Source organism: Pituophis catenifer, unplaced genomic scaffold (assembly GCF_029215685.1).
Source record: "Pituophis catenifer annectens isolate HBS135680 unplaced genomic scaffold, rPitCat1.0.hap2 SCAF_3, whole genome shotgun sequence".
Classification (NCBI taxonomy): Eukaryota; Metazoa; Chordata; class Lepidosauria; order Squamata; family Colubridae; genus Pituophis; species Pituophis catenifer.
In genome coordinates, this window is record NW_027256883.1 from 131,689,594 (window position 1) to 131,706,648 (window position 17,055).

At 36.0% G+C, this 17,055-nt stretch overlaps 1 protein-coding gene across 1 annotated transcript in view; it reads right to left on the reverse strand.

Annotated features, from left to right (window-relative positions):
- Positions 1 to 17,055, reverse strand: part of DPYD (dihydropyrimidine dehydrogenase) — a 560,719-nt gene that overhangs the window by 176,715 nt on the left and 366,949 nt on the right. Inside the window, exon 15 of the mRNA XM_070941074.1 lies at positions 3,971 to 4,039. Within this exon, the coding sequence (XP_070797175.1) occupies positions 3,971 to 4,039 (69 nt within the window). The remainder of the gene's footprint in view (positions 1 to 3,970; positions 4,040 to 17,055) is intronic.

Below are 17,055 nucleotides of genomic sequence, written 5' to 3' on the forward strand. Positions count from 1 at the left end.
TATATATATATATATGTAAGTTTTCACGGGTATGTATGTGTGTATAGTTAATATTTCGGGTTTCTTCCCGTGTAATTGTGGATATATCCCTAAAAGGGTAGAAGCGACGTTTTGACAGAATCCCATCTGCCATCATCAGGCTTATGTCAGCAGTCATTTTGCACTAACTGCCGTTGGTATTTCAAATCTGGTGCTGGTATTCTGAGATGGCTCCACCTTTTCATTCTGATTGGTTGGGAGTCCCAATTCTGTCGAAACGTCGCTTCTACCCTTTTAGGGATATATCCACAATTACACGGGAAGAAACCCGAAATATTAACTACACACACACACACACACACACACACACACATTATATATATATATATATATATATATATATATATATATATATATACAACATTGAATAGCAATTCTATTTCAGATGGTACTTTCCATATAGCTTCAGATGATCCATGAAATGGAGATGGGATAACCTGATAGATGTTTTTGCTGTTTGATAGCCATAGTTTGACTTGTTCAGTATTGTTGACAGAGGAATCAGTTCAGTGACAAATGGTAGTGGAAAAAGTGAGTCTCCCTGAAAGAGTCCTCTCTTGATACCGTGTTTCCCCGAAAATAAGATCCTGACTTACATTTTTTTTGAACTCCAAAATAAGCACTGGGCCGTATTTTCAGGGAGATCTTATTATTTTGGGGTGTGTGGAGCAAGATGGCACTCCTCTTGCCATCTTACCTGATTTCCAGTTCTGCGTTTAAATATTTTTGGGGAGGGCTTATTTTCAGGGGGAGGCTTATTTTAGCGCATGCACTCAAAAGCCCGATTGGGCTTATTATCAAGGGATGTCTTATTTTTGGGAAAACAGGGTAGTAATCACTCCCAATCTATCTCCATTGACCAGCAACTGTATCTTGCATTGTGCTACTGATCTTTGCACAAAGCTTCTCATGACTTCTGTTATTTCTAGGCACTAGATTATCCAATCATGTGGCAGGAAGTTAAATGCCTTCTTGTAATCAATCCAAGCTACATCAAGTGCTCTTTCTACTCTTGCAGTTTTCCAAAATCATCTTGTCAACTGGGATCTGATCTTTTGTTCCTCTGCTATTTAGGAAGTTTTCTTTTGCTCAAATGGAGAAACCTTGTCTTCAACTAAATGCTGTTGGATTGCATCGACTTCCACATCAATTAGCAATCTGTTGGTAAGCAGGTGATTTTCCTATAGTTGCCTGGTACTTCCCCTGTTGTTGGATCTTTCATTATCAGGTGATTCAGTTTCACCTTCTTACAGTTGGTTGTTAAACTGATTGGCAATGAATTGGTGTAAACTAGACAGATGTTTCAATCAAGAACATGCAGTTTTACTTCTTGTAATGCCGATGAATTCTTGAACTTTCTTGCCTTTTTCCCACCATTTCTGCTGTTATTACAAGTTCTTTCATTTCAGCTTATTTTTTAATTCTTATCCACCTCCTTTATCTAAGCTGCATTTTTTTGTTGAAATTTTTTGGGTTGCCCCATAGCTGTGCTCAGAACTGTACTGTTTCTTCTTCATGAAGTGTTGACTGATTTTATTTTGTTTTCAAGCTTTGTATATTTGTGACAGATAAACACATTTTCTTTCAGAGGTCCTGCAAGTTCTGGCCATGGTTGCACAGCCAACAATTCTGAGTCTTATAGCTATTTGTCACCCAAGACCTCCAATAGTTGGCCTGGTCCTGACTCTTTGATGACCAATCCAATCACTCTTAGCACAGAACATGTATTATATGAATGCATATACATGTATGTTGTATATGAATGTATATACAGTATGTGTTTATGTATTTTATATATGTGAAATGTGTGTATGTGTGTGTGTTTGTATCCACCTCCTTGTTCCTGTTCTATATTGATGATTATGTGATATTAAGTTGGTGTAAACTCTTAGTGACTACATCATTTTATATTAACATTTTTAATTATTATAATTTGATAGCTGTGTCTTAATAATGTTATTTGTATACCAGTTAAAATGGCTACATAAAAAGATGTATTAAATATTTTAATTTTACTAAGCAAACAAATAATAAATAAGACATTAGCTTAACTAATAGCAACCGTAGATGCATCTCTTTGGATTGTCTGCAGGAGGTCTAGTCTTCTCAAAATCAATTGTATAACTCCAAAAATGATTTAAGGATCAATATTTTTTTTTTTTAAAAAAAAAGAAATTTGGCCTAACTCCACCCAGTCTTACATGCTTATTCTGATTTAATAAGCCAGGATGTTTGATTTAAAAAAATCTGACAAAATTAGAACTTGATTTGCAATTTGTACTTCTGAGTGACAGAAATGATTTTTGCATGCTGTGTAGTGATGGTTCACAAATTCCAAAGAGACCAATCATGAAAAATGCTATCCATAATTTTCTTAAAGCCTTTCCTCTCCTCTTGAACGTCTTAACCTATGCATGTGCTGTTGTTATTTTTGTTCTCCACTTCTGTGACAAGTTGACCTTTTGTATATATAGGTTGGCCTCCTGTGGAGACCAGACTGACTACCCTCTAGAATTTATGTACCTGGAAGGTCACAAATACTTGACAGTGAAATGTTTAACATTTTTAAAAATGTTCTTTTTATAGGCCCATAACATAACAGGTGATTGTGACAGTTTGTAAAACTGCAATAGTTTTCTTGCTTCAAGGATACTGGATAGGTCAGGGTACACACAGCACAATTATATATTAAAAGCACAATCAAATTTCACTTTCTAAATTTACATATATCAAATACTGTTGTATAGCAGTGTGTGTGTATGTGTGTGTATATATATATATATGTATATATATATATATATATATATATATATATATATATATATGTATGTATGTATATGTATATGTATATATATGTATATATAGACACACGTCTGTATGTGTGTGTGTGTGTGTGTGTGTGTGTGTGTATGTGTGTATGCACGTCTTGGCGTATTCGGGTCTTTTCCCGTGTAAGATTGAGAATATCTTGGCGATGTTTCGACAAGGTCCCACTCGTCATCTTCAGGCTTGTGCCTTCGGCTTTGCTGTGCAAGCAAAGAACAGGCATGAAGCCAAAGGCACCAGCCTGAAGATGACGAGTGGGACCTCGTCGAAACGTCGCCAAGATACTCTCAATCTTACACGGGAAAAGACCTGAATATGCCAAGACTTCCATACCTCTACCCATGAAAATCTACGAAAACACACACACACACACACACACACACACACGTAAGTCTTGGTTTATTCGGGTCTTTTCCCATGTAAGATTGAGAGTATTTTGGCAACTTTCACACACACACACACACACACACACACACACACACACACACACACACATATAGCTATACAATATGTATAAGCTACAAATTCCAAGTGTTTGACAAAGTTACTTTCATTTGTGCAAGATGGTATTTAAAGTATAGAAAAAGTGCAACAAAGTGCTATTATGTACAGCAACTTTTATGTGGTATTTTTTCTCCTCCTTTATTGTAAATTTGTATTAGAACCAGAACAGCATTAAACGAGCCTTTTATATTTTAAATATTCAAGAGTTTTATATTCAAAATTTCTTCCACTGCTGTCAAACTGGAGTGCCTGAAGGCAAAGTAAGATCAAGTTAGGTTCTCAAAGGTAGAATTAAATTTTATCAAGGCATCCGTCATAATATGCATGTTGCTTAAAATGCAAATAAAAAAGCATAGAAATTCAAAGGCTACAGAATTTTCAGGTAGCATGCAAAGTCCAGGGGACCATTTCTATGGAATAGATTCATTTAATTTACATTTCTATCATTTTAATGAAAACACAGAACAAACAAGCAATCACAGATACATTTTAAACCCTCATTTTTCATTTGAATTTCTTCTTTTACACAATTACAGAGTAAGGGGAAAGAAAGAAAAGAGGAAAGAGGGAGAAAAGAGAAGGCTTATTAGTAAGTCATTACCTCAGCCATTTTTGAAAGCTCAGTCCAATCATTCTTATTATAGCTGCACATGATGCTGGCAATGACAATCTGAAAAGATAAGTATGAAATTCAGTTGTCTAGATAATAAACTAAAGTTAGGAAAATCTGTTTGAAAATCTTCTGTCTCTATTGTTTAACTACAATTGCATTTTTCTGCTATGGGTATCTATTGAAGAACAAGTCCTATTAAATTCAATTGATCTTAGTCTCAGGTAAATGTATAAAATGGATTACATCAAATCTCTTTTAATATGCATTTCTAAAATAATTTGAAGAAAGTAAATGGAAGATACATGAGAAACTGTCAGAGATATAATTGAGAACTGAATGGACAATATACTCTTAAACTGACTACAGGTATTTTGAAATCTACATTAAAACAAATTGACAAATGGAAAACTTTAAATGTCTTTCAGTCCTACTGATTAAAACTTCATCCCATTCATAGAAATCTTGTGGGTACAATGTCCATCTCAGGGACTGGATATATGGAATAGCTCTTAGATATAATGGTTAGCTGTGATATAAGTGTGTCAAATAACAACTGTGAACAAATATGAGATTCCTAGAAGAATGTAGTAACCCTAACATGCAAGAAATATATTGACAACAATATATCCAGTGCCATGACTTGACAGGTAATAAGATTAACTCTGATAGAAAGCAGCTGCTCTACCAGTAGCAACTACAAATGGAAGCATGTAGGCTAGAAGAGCTGTGGCAGATATATATTGGCAATGATAAAATACATCCATACAAAAAAAAATAAACAGGGATGCAGAAGACAATGGAAAATCATTGCACTGTAGTTTCTCATGAAAAGTCACTAGTGGGTAAAAACAATTACCACTGTAACAGAAAAGCTAAAGAATTGATTGCCTCCAAGCTTTGAGAGATGATTTTAAATAAGTAAGAATATCCTGATAGGTGAAATCTCTGCAAGCCAGAGTCATTTTTTTGTGTATACAGCTGTGAAATTTCCACACTGAGATTTAGAAGTTTTGCATGTAAAAGTTTGCACGCAAAATCCGGGATTGGTTTCCTTCCTTCAGACAGTGAATAACCATTTGCTCCCAATAGTAACATTTGTGTGTATGGTTTATTTGCAATGTTTATTTGAAATATTAATAGACACTCCAGTCAACTGAGTCTCTGGATGTTATACAACAAAGAAAGAGGACATAGGGCTACTCATCGCCCAGCTTCAATTTTTTTACACATTCCCATAATACCTAATAGTGTTTAGATGCATTTGTACATGTATAGACATGCATTCAAACTGAGAGCCAGGCAACCTAAGGACCATTTTAGTATTAGCTTGTGGTGTTGGAAAATCTATCATTAACAGCTACTCAACTGTCCATTTAGCAATATACAATTCACCTTCATGTTAGAACTCTCAATATCTAGCCAACATATTGTGAATTCTTTTAAAATTATTATTTGTAGAGCAACATACATCATAGCACAGATAACAAACTACAGATAAGCAAACAGATAAACAAACACAGATAAGCAAACATCTAGAAGCAAACAAAGTAATAACCAAAAGCCAACATGGGTTTGTCAAAAACAGATCATGCCAGACTAATCTTATTGCATTCTTTGACAAACTGACAAAACTAGTGGACCAGAGGAATGCTGTCAATATAATTTACTTGGACTTCAGTAAGGCATTTGACAAAGTAGACCATAACCTACCACTTGATAAAATAGAAAATGTGGGTTAGACAGCACCACCACAAGATGGATTTGTAACTGGCTGACCAACCACACTCAATGTGTAGTCCTCAATGGAACTGCATCTACGTGGAGGGAAGTATGCAGTGGGATACCCCAGGGCTCTGTTTTAGGCCCAGTACTCTTCAACATATTCATCAATGATTTGGACAAGGGGATAGATGGGGAATTCATCAAATTTGCAGATGACACCAAGCTAGCAGGAGTAGCCAACACTCCAGAAGATTGGCTTAAGATACAGAAGGATCTTGACAGACTTGAACATCTAACAAAATGAAATTCAGTAGTGAAAATAGTAAGGCTCTACATTTAGGCAAGAAAATAGAATAACAGAGTTGGAAGGGACCTTAGAGGTCTTCTCGTCCAACCTCCTGCTTAGGCAGGAAACCCTACACCACTTCAGACAAATGGTTATCTAATCTCTTCTTAACTTCCAATATTGGAGCATTTACAACTTCTGGAGGCAAGTTGTTCCATTGATTAATTGTTCTAACTGTCAGGAAATTTCTTCTCAGTTCTAAGTTGCTTCTCTCCTTGATTAATTTCCACCCATTGCTTCTTGTTCTACCATCAGGTGCTTCGGACAATAGTTTGATTCCCTCTTCTTTGTGACAACCCCTGAGATATCGGAACACTGCTATCATGTCACCCCTAGTCCTTCTTTTCATAAGACACATAAACTGTACTTGTGCATTTTGTTTCTATTCTAAACCAAGTGTGTGGTGCCTACAATTTTATGCCTACAAATGTGTAATTCTACATCTGGAGACTCTGACACTTATGCCACATTAGACTGAAAATTTGGTGAGACTGTTGGGTAGCAAGACTTGGTAGCTACCCAAAACTTTTTTGGGTAGCAAGAAAAATAGAGGATTTTGATTAGAAATAATAATAAGAAAATATGTATGCTGGCATCAGTGCTTTGAGACAATGGAATGTTAAAAGAAAGAGATGGTGAAAAATTCCTTAGATTTTGGGATGCTTTCATTAATCAATTGTTTTAATTTATTAATTTATTATACTGACTTGCCAAGGATTCTTTTTTTTTTCCCTTGAATCATCCTTTATTTTTCAGAAATATGTAATGTCATACTGTTCTCTGAAGTGTATAATCAAAGTAACTCTTTTTACCTAAAAAATCCCTTGCATGGATATGTGGCATATTTATTTTCCAAATGTCTGGATTCCAGACATTCCTATGTACTGTAAAACTGCCCATGTGTAAACACTGCGGAAATAAACGAAGATTTGTCTTTGATTAATGTTTACTGCTATCCAATTCATTGAAAATTATTTTCTGCACTGATTAAAGAAGTAATGCATCTGAAGGAACCAGATTTACTCTTCAAAGTAAAATATGAGTCCCACATGCTTCTGCTGTAATTTTCAGATTTTTTTCTCTATGCACAATTTTCATGTCCATGTTCTATTCATTAATCTATTGTTTGAATTTATGTTTCTTGCAAATATTATATTTGATAAAAGTTTTAAAGTCCTTTAAAAGTTGAGTTCAGGTATATTAGTTCTGTGTTTCTCAATCAATTTGGAAATTCTACAAAATACTTACTTTTCTCAGTAAACAAAGGGTTTATTTGGAGCCTCCACAATCAGTAAAAGTAATGTAGTTGAGTGTGACATAGCATTTTTAGTTTAGAAACATATCTAAGGTGCAAAGAGTTCTATTCACATTCCCTTCTACATGCTGTGTTTTGCATTCTTCTCTCCTGTTATAAGCAAATGAGAGCAGCCTCTGTTCAGAACCTTATTTAAAATCTTGTTTCTTCTGCTTATTTTGTTTTGTGGTGGTGTTTTAGAAGGCTGCCTATGTCCACCTACTTTCCAGCTAAACAACCTGTGATCCTGGCAGCACACTCTTGAAAAGAGATAAGCTTCTTGCCTCCTAAAAATAATTTTGTGGACCCTCCAGGACTATGTACATTCTCCTTGCTGATAAGTATATAGAAAGATAGACAGACATGACAGGAATAAATCCTGCAGGCCTACTGTGCATTCGAAATAATAAGACAGAATTAAATTCAGTTAAGCATAAGTATTGAAAAGGGGCAAGACACTAAATATATCCTTCATCTTGGATGTTTTTGTTGATGCATAATTTATTTTATTTATTTATTTTGTCACATTTCTATGCAGCAGCCCAACTCCCAAGGGACTCTGGGCAGCTTACAACAAAGAATAAAACAATGCGAACAATCCCATTAAAAATGATAAAAAGAAAAACATTAAAACATTAAAAATTTTAAAAACATTAAAACACATGCACTCCAATTCGTGGCCGGGTCTCGCAAGATCATTATAACGAAATCAACGGCCCCAGGCCTGCCAGAAGAGCCAGATCTTCACCGCTTTCCAGAAGGCCAATAGGGTGGGGGCGGTCCGGACCTCAGGAGGTAATTGGTTCCAGAGAGCTGGGGCAGCCACAGAGAAGGCCCTCCCCTGCGGGCCCGCCAGCTGACATTGTTTAGCTGACGGGACCCGGAGGAGACCGACTCTGTGGGATCTTACCGGTCGCTGGGATATTGCTCCTAAATCTATAGATGCTTATGCTTTTAAAAATCTGCCTCATACACAGCTTAGGCTATCACAGAAGTACATAATTATGTCACAATAAAACTGAATCTTCATATGATATAGAACAGGAGTGTCAAACTCACGTCATCATGGCAGCGTCACATAACATATTGTGAGTTTTTTCCCCTTCACTAAACAAGGCATGGACATGACCAGTGCGTGACGCATCCAGCCTGCAGGCTGTGAGTTTAGCATCCCTGATATAGAATTTTTTGTGGGGGAGGTTGCAGTAAGTTTTTAAGTATCCAACTGTTGCACCCCAGCATTTGTGAAAGGCACAGTAACTAATATATATTTCACCCATTACCCTCCCTTTGTTGGAACAAATTGTGATTTCACTGAAATGTACTATTAACTTTTATCTGACAGCAACAATAGCCCATGTCTTTATAGCTTCATAATAGCTGAATGAGGGTTAGGCTGTGTTTTATCAAAATTATTTCAAAGATCTGATTTAAATCTTCCCTGTGGGAAAGTACTGATTGACAATTCTGTCCAAAAGTCTTTATTTTAAATGAGGGAGTGCAAGAAGAAAAAGAAAAATGACTAATTGGATTACTGCCATATGTATGATTAGGAGTGGTTTAATCTTAACATAGCTTGACTGGAAATGTAATATTAGGCATTCTTTTTCATTTATTTTTAAAGAGATATTCAGAACTATTTATGCCATTTAATGCCTCTTAATTGCACTTAAACAGGTTTAGATCCAAATTAGTCAATATCAAAAATCCATTTGAGTAAAAACAGGTTGGATTAAATGGTTTAGAGTGACTGCATTATAATTATTACAACATAAAACATTTTCAGATTCCCTTCCCTGCAATTATACTGGTTAATGTGCTTTCTGAACTTAGTTGAATCTCCTAAAGTCCTTCAGTTACATTTTTAAATATGCTGATCTTCACAGTCTCTTCACACTGCCACCATACTAAGAATCAATATTTTAAGAATCTGGCTATATTTTGAGATAGAAACCCCTATTCTGAAAATGTAACACTGAATTAATATGTAACAGGAACATCTTAGACTCATTGCCTTTTGTTCTTTAAATATCTCACCTCTGTCATCTTGAACAGCTCATCAACTCCACTCATCTATGACATACTCACTCTTCTCCTTCATCTTGACCTGTGCACTATTCTGTCATATATTTGTCTTGCAATTCAATCTTTTTTCATTCTCTTTGATCAAACCATCTCAACATATTTCTTTTGTACTAACCACTCACTTTTTTATTCAGTCCACAGTCATTCAGCACCCGTTCAGTTTAGATCTTATCTCTTTTACCATATGTACTTTTTAAGACCTCCATACCCTCTGCATTCAAATTATTTTTACTTTTCTCCTAAGATGCCCAATTCTCACTTCCATATAATGATGTGGACAGAAATCTTATACATGTACTCTTAGACACATTCATCTTCACCTCTAATAACAAATAGCAATAGCCCCTAGACTTATATACCGCTTCACAGGGCTTTTACAGCCCTCTCTAAGCAATTTACAGAGTCAGCCTATTGCCCGCAATGATCTGGGTCACACCTCACAACAGATCTTTCTAGAAGAATGTTTTACTTGTGTTATATATTGAACATTTATAGCGTACCTTTCAGCTCTATTCTTTCTTGTATCATTGTCATTTCCATACAATATTCCACTTTTCTTTATTTCAGTTTCATTCCAGCTACTTTCGTTAGTTATTTATACATGCATTCACCTTCTTGGAAATTTCTTTCTCTTCTCCCAGTACTAAAATCTTGTATTTACAGCAAAATTACCCTGCATTTTATCTCTTTTAATTTTACTGTTCCTTGATCTCTTTGACTACATTTTTGTATCCATCTTTTTCTCTATATACATAATATATGAATATTTTCCTCTCACCCTCATTCTTTTGCATGCATTTCCCTCTCATTTTCCATTTTTATAATTCCTAGTAGCTTAATCCCACATACTGATTATGATCAGGGGTGAAATCCAGCAGGTTCTGACAAGTTCTGGAGAACCAGTAGCGGAAATTTTGAGTAGTTCGGAAAATCAGCAAATACCGTCTCTGGCTGGCCCCAGAGTGGGGTGGGAATGGAGATTTTACAGTATCCTTCCCCTGCCACGCCCACTAAGCCACACCACGTCCACCAAGTCACGCCCACAGAACCGGTTGTAAAAACTTTTTGAATTCCACCACTGATTATGATGTTTTGTTCCAAGCAGTTTACACATCATCTTTCTTTATGTCCACTTATGTCTTCAAATACATTTTACCTTTTCTTTCCTTCTTCTATGGCCACTCTACTTATTTGTAAGATAGAAAACATATAGGTAAGGTGAACAGCTTTAGTTGTACCTTTGTCATATGCATACTCTCTGCTAATGATAAAGAAAATACCAATCAGTTTGGGAATCTTTAGGTGCGTATACCATAAATATAACCTCAGCCCAGTTTCATCTCAAACAAGGCTCACACTTTTCTCTGCAAGCTAAGATCACTAAATCTAGAGACTAACATGCAAGTCAGTACAGATAGTATTGACAACGTGATCAGACGTCCTGCTTTTGGCGGGACAGTCCTAATTTTTAATAATTTGTCCCGCATCCTGCGGCGTTTTAAAAAAGTTCCGATTTTTGGAAAGAATGCATGACAAGCTAGGGAACGGCAGGAGAATGGGAAGGGAATATACGGTTTTCACTCACCCTCACTCTCTGCCTTTGTTGGATCGCTGGTCCCCGTTCGCTTATCCTACCACTCCCAATCTATTGCTGAGTCCCAGTTGATGGCTAGAGGGAAAAAAACTGTTTAAATTCTTGCCGTGGGGCTTCAAAGGGCCGCCCTACAGCTGATCAGTGTTAAAAGAAAACAAATGAGTAGACTGGTGCTTGCAAAAATAGAAAAAACAGCCCCTTTCAGCTTCAGCATAGGTTAATTACCATAAGTTGATTTGATCAGCTTCCCGACTCTCAGCTGATTTGCTCTCAGCTGTTTTACGGAGGGCTCTGTTGCTAGCTAGCTGCAAAGAGGTAAATTGCTGGAGCAAATGTTTTTTTCCCCTAGCTATGCTGAAAAAGCGAAACTGAAAGTAAAGCAGGGTCTTTGCTGCAACCTGACAAAATGAGGCAGAGAGAGATTTCTTTTTCTTTTTCCTCACCAAAAAAGGTAGGTGCAAAACTGCAAACAATGGGAAATTTAGGGCAAAAGAGGAGGTTCAAGATTTTAAAACACAAAAGGAAAAAAGCTCTATTTAACTAGGGAATTGTAATAATTGAGATACTATTAATTGTAAATTGTGTTGAAAGCAGAAATGGTTAAGTTGTGGTTTGGAGGAATATATGGGGGAAATTATTTGGTTTATTATTATTGGTAAATATAATTAATTAATTTGTAAGAAATTGGATTGCATGGAAATAATTGGAATATTCATATTCATATTGATTAATATACAAAAAAGATAGTTATATAACTAATTGATTTATATTAAAATGTTGAATTTGTATCAAACAACTGTATTACATAATTACATAATTAACCAATGTGAGGATGGATATAAAAATAGATGACAATGGAAAGGGGTATAATATTCAATAGAAGGGAAAAATTGAATTTGATTAAGATTAGAGATGAGGATGAAGGGTAATATTGGTTTTTTTAAAAAATAGATGAGGAATAAATATGGCAAAAAGGAAATATAGAAATTGTAAATTTAATTGAAATGACTAAACACTGTTTAAATTTGTGAACCGGCCAAATACTCTGTTGAAAGAAAATACATTGTATGTTTGTATGTGTGTTTCTAATTATTGCTATTTATTCATATTTGTTCTCTTTTATTCTTTAAAGTTTAACAATTCATTCTTTATCTTAATATCTTTATATTTGTTTGGGGTTGGTTTTCTTCCCTTTCATCTTTTTTATTGTACAGCAATCTTTCTCCTCAAACCTACCACCTCTCTCTTTTCTTTCCTTCTTACTTTCTCTTCCCCCCTCTTCTTCTCCTCCCTACTTCCTCTTCCTTTCTCCTCCTCCTCCTCTCTTCCTCCCTCTCTTACCCTCACTCCTACTCTAATTGCCCTTCCCTTCCTTCATCCCTCTTTATTGCTGGATTACTCAGAGGGCTGAAAAAGTTATTTTTGACTGGTCCTCACACTTTTGACCAGTCCTCGAACTTACGACTGTCCTCACATTTTACGTTTTTGCCCTATCTTGTCACCATGGTGAAGAGAAGCAGTTGTGAAATGAGTGACACGGTTGTTAAGAATGCTACAATGAGCATAAATGATGACCAGTCATAAGTACGAAGACCGGTCAAAAGTGCGAGGACCTGTCAGAAATCACTTTTTTCAGCCCTCTGGGTAGTCCTTTTGTGCACATGGACTACTCAGAGGGCTGAAAAAGATATTTTTGACTAGCGCCCCTCCCCCCCCCCCCCGGTCAATGGTGTCCCGCTTTATCAATGTTAAAATCTGGTTACCTTAAGTATTGAGTTATGATCAACAACCATTGAAAGTTATGCCATCATTAAGCCACATGGTTACATTAGGTTTCACCTTATGACCATTTGGCTTAGTGATGGAGTTCCCAATCCCAACTGCTGTTGAAACTTGAGGAATACCTGTATGCCTCTCATGGCAATAATGCAAATTAATAGTCTTTTTGCTATTCATGTACAAAGAGTTAATCCTTCTCAGGTTTTGGTTTTGCTTTTACAAACAATATTGTTAGCAAAATGATTAATCACTGAATAGAATAGAATAGAATTGTTTATTGGCCGAGTGTGATTGGACACACAAGGAACTTGTCTTGATAGTAATAGGGAAACAGTCAATATAAATCTTAAGGATACCAGCAACAAGGTTACAGTCATATTATGCCTCTTATTCAACTCTGAAGATACACACAAAAAAAGAATATGGATTTTGAAAACAATATCATTTTGTAAAACTCTATTTCTATCTGCAATCCTTCTTCAGGTAGCAGAAAACTGTATAAGTACAATGGTAATTATTTCAAAAATAGGAAACTCATAGTTTATAATTAAGAAATATATATTTCAACATTGTGATTTCATTATTTCCATTAATTTTGCATTTATAAGATAAAAATAGCAGTTTCTGATTGAATTTATTTATTTATTATCAAATTTGGAAATCACCCATTTAAGTTACAGAGTGACTCAAAACAGATATCTCATTTCAACTTTGTGTGTTCCTATGACTTCAGTGTGGATTTAAAAAGATTAATGGAATTAATATTTTTCTTCTCCTTACATTTTTAGAATATACATATAATTTAAAATTATACCTCCCTTATAAGATTAACTCATTATACTTTTCTTATATCTAAAAAACTGCTTTCTCCATGCAATAAAGTTAGATAGGGAAAAATATTTAAGAAAGATAATTCAGTGGGGTTTTTATCTTTCTCTTCTGATAAATATACAAACTATTATTTTATCTGACCTGTTCAATAATTAATTCTCTGGCACATAAGGGAACATGATCCACCTATTCCACCCACCAGGCAAATGTGATACATCTTAAACTATAAGTGAACTGCAGCATAAATATAGCATTTGTACAGGATATGGAGAAGCCAAATCCAATCCATATAAATCTAACTGTAAAACTAATCCTTCCTTATCTTGCTCATTACTGTACGATATGGTGTCTATTTATGTATCCAATACAAATATAACATCCACTAAACCAACTTCTAATGTTATTAAAGGCAAAGAGAGAGAGATGGATAGATAAATTATTGACACTTATTACTATAGGCAAAGTGTTATTATTGAAACTGATAGCATAAACACCAATCAAATAATGTCTCTATAAACTCAAGGAATTCTTCATTAATATTGAAGTCCTTTTAGAAAGAATCCATAGGAACTGAACATCACATGTCTTCAAATATGTGACTGTCATTTTTACAAATATGTTACTATATAGACATTTGAAAATCAGTTGAGCTTACATAAGGGTAACCTAGAAAATACATTAGCGAGTTTACTCAGGACTTTGTGGTCAATTGCATTCATGGTGAGATTTACATTAAGTATGCTATAGCAGTCTGTTAATTGATTTCATTACTTTTTTTTTTTTAATTTGATTTATATGCCGCCCTTCTCCGGAGACTCAGGGCGGCTTACAATGCGCTAAGCAATAGTCTTCATTCTTTTGTATATTTATACAAAGTCAGCTTATTGCCCCCACAACTGGGTCCTCAATTTACCTACTTTAGAAAGATGGAAGGCTGAGTCAACCTTGAGCCTTGGTGAGATTCGAACCTGCAGTAATTGCAGGCAGCTGGTCTTAATAACTTTCTATTTCTTAGTAAGCCAAGAGGCATTCCAGATTTCCCTTAGCCAGGGAAGACCCCTGAATACACCCCAGTTCATTTTTAGTACATCACATATATTAAACACTGGACTGAGAATGCAGTATGCCATGCAAAATATGAAGGGATTATGTTGTTCTATCACAGGCCCATGCTTGTGATTTCTACAGTGAAATCCAGAACAAGACTTGATGGACTAATGGGCAAGTGAAAAGAATGTTGGTCAATGGGATGGACGACATACCATCATAAAGATCCCTGTCCCATCTTTGTAGCTCAACACCAGGAACAAAGTCTTTTCAGCCAGGTTTCCTGTAAGACTGACAGAATTCCAAGCTACCTCTTTGTATGGCCCTCTGAGCTGTCTTGGTGCAATATTCAGCATCCAGCTGGTAAATCAAGTCTGACTCAGCTCCACCTCTCTCTCTCTCTCTCTCTCTCTCTCTCTCTCATTCTCTTTCTTTCTTTCTGTTGTGGCCTGCTGGCAGCAGAGTCAGACAGTGAGGAGGTTGGAGAGGAACATGGGCCAGTCCTGGGGGCTGGGGAAAGTTCAGACGAGGGCTCTGCGTCAGATGCAGAGAGGGAGATAGACAGCAGTGAGGCAGAGAAACAGCTGGAGCCCGTTCCCAGTGTGCACATTTGCAGAGCTGCCAGAAGACAAGAACAACTCAGAAAATAGGGTCGGCTTGGGAGTAAAGCCACACCTTGGAGATGATTGGCCCCTCCCAAAAGAGAAGCAAACGGGGAGAGGGCTTTTGCAGGAAACAATTCGTGCGTTCGGTAGTTTCAAGAGTGGAAAGTTCTGTTCGTGACTCTAAGAGACTCTGTGCCAAGTTTTGCCTTACTCTGCGGTTGGAAACAAGTTACATGGCAGCTTGCCAAATGAGATAAGGTGTGTTGAGAAATATTCCTTTGAAAAACTGTTTGGACAAACCTTGCTGACTGTGAATGAAAGTAATTCACAATAGTGTAACTAAAAGAAGTTTTGCCGGGACCAATTCCTTCTTCCTGCTTTTTAAGGGAGCCTAGGTCAGAACAATTTGTTTGTAAAATTTACTGGCCATCCATCTTATCATGGTGTATCTTGTTAATGACAGAAACTATGGAACTATTATTCTTGGTTGCTTAGCATCAGTTAACAACACCATGAAGTGAGGAGTATGAACAGCAAGAAAAGCTACCATAGATTGATGGGCAGGTGTATGCACTGCTCAGAATGGGAACAGGAAATATTTTTTCCCGTAATTTTCTGGCCCATTATATTTGCAAAGAAGAGCATAACACATTAGCAAAGATGATGGAGGCCATCTTTTCTTATGGATCTTCAGGGCTGCCATATTTAGTTTGTGGGAAACTGGGAGGGGGTTTGTATGCAGTTGGTATAAGTATTTAGCCATAACAACATTCTTTTCTCTGGGAGTCAAGGATGTTCAGTCTGCACCTGGAGTGGCGTGACTGGGAGGCATCTCCAGTTGGGATAGGGTATTGATTGGGCCATGTGATGGACATGTGGGTGCAGAGAAAGGGCTTTGATTTTCCTTTGGGTGGGGAAAACCCGGGAGCTTTCAGATTTGGGTTTTCCCAGATGTGCCAATATGACATCTCTAATAAAATGGAACTTTGAGGAACTACTGGCCTTGGTTGGGGGTGTTACTTGGAACACTGACAGATGACTTATCTCAAGTTTATCATGATTTACATCACTGCTTGTTATTATATGATCTTCTATATTATATGAAAAAGGGAACTGTAAAGCACACATAATTCCTTAATGGCAAACATTGGTTCTAGGCATCAAGTTTGCATTGGGTTACTGATGATTGTGATAATCATCATTTAGAAAATAGATGTGAGCTACTTTTAAATCTGTATATGTGGAAATATTTATAAATTATTTTGGGGATGCTTATTACAGGAATAAACAAAAACATTATTCTCTTAAAATTATAAATATTTAAATATAATCAGAAGATTCTTTTAAATAGAAAAAAAAAACATTTTTAAAAACCACATCAATACTGAAACTTGCCTTTTCCTATATTTTTGTCCTACAGACCTTTAAAAATGTATTGTGATTTTTTTTCCTTCTTGAAATTTTGATTTGTCACTGGATTGAAATAAAAATAAGCTTCTTATTAAAACGCTCTTACAGCATCAAATCCCATGCAATAAGAGAGTTAACAGTTGTAAACCCTGTCATGCCTGTGAGAAGCAGAGGAATTATCTTGTTATCAATTTAATAATGGAGTATTGAAGTAAATGATGCCATCCACTGACACCAGTAACACTGTGCTCCCCTGGGAAATTCAAGTCTGTGGAAACTGTCAATCTAGATGGATATGGACATATTAAACAATGTACTTTCAGTCCATAAATCTATTCTTTCAATGCTGCCTTACTAAAA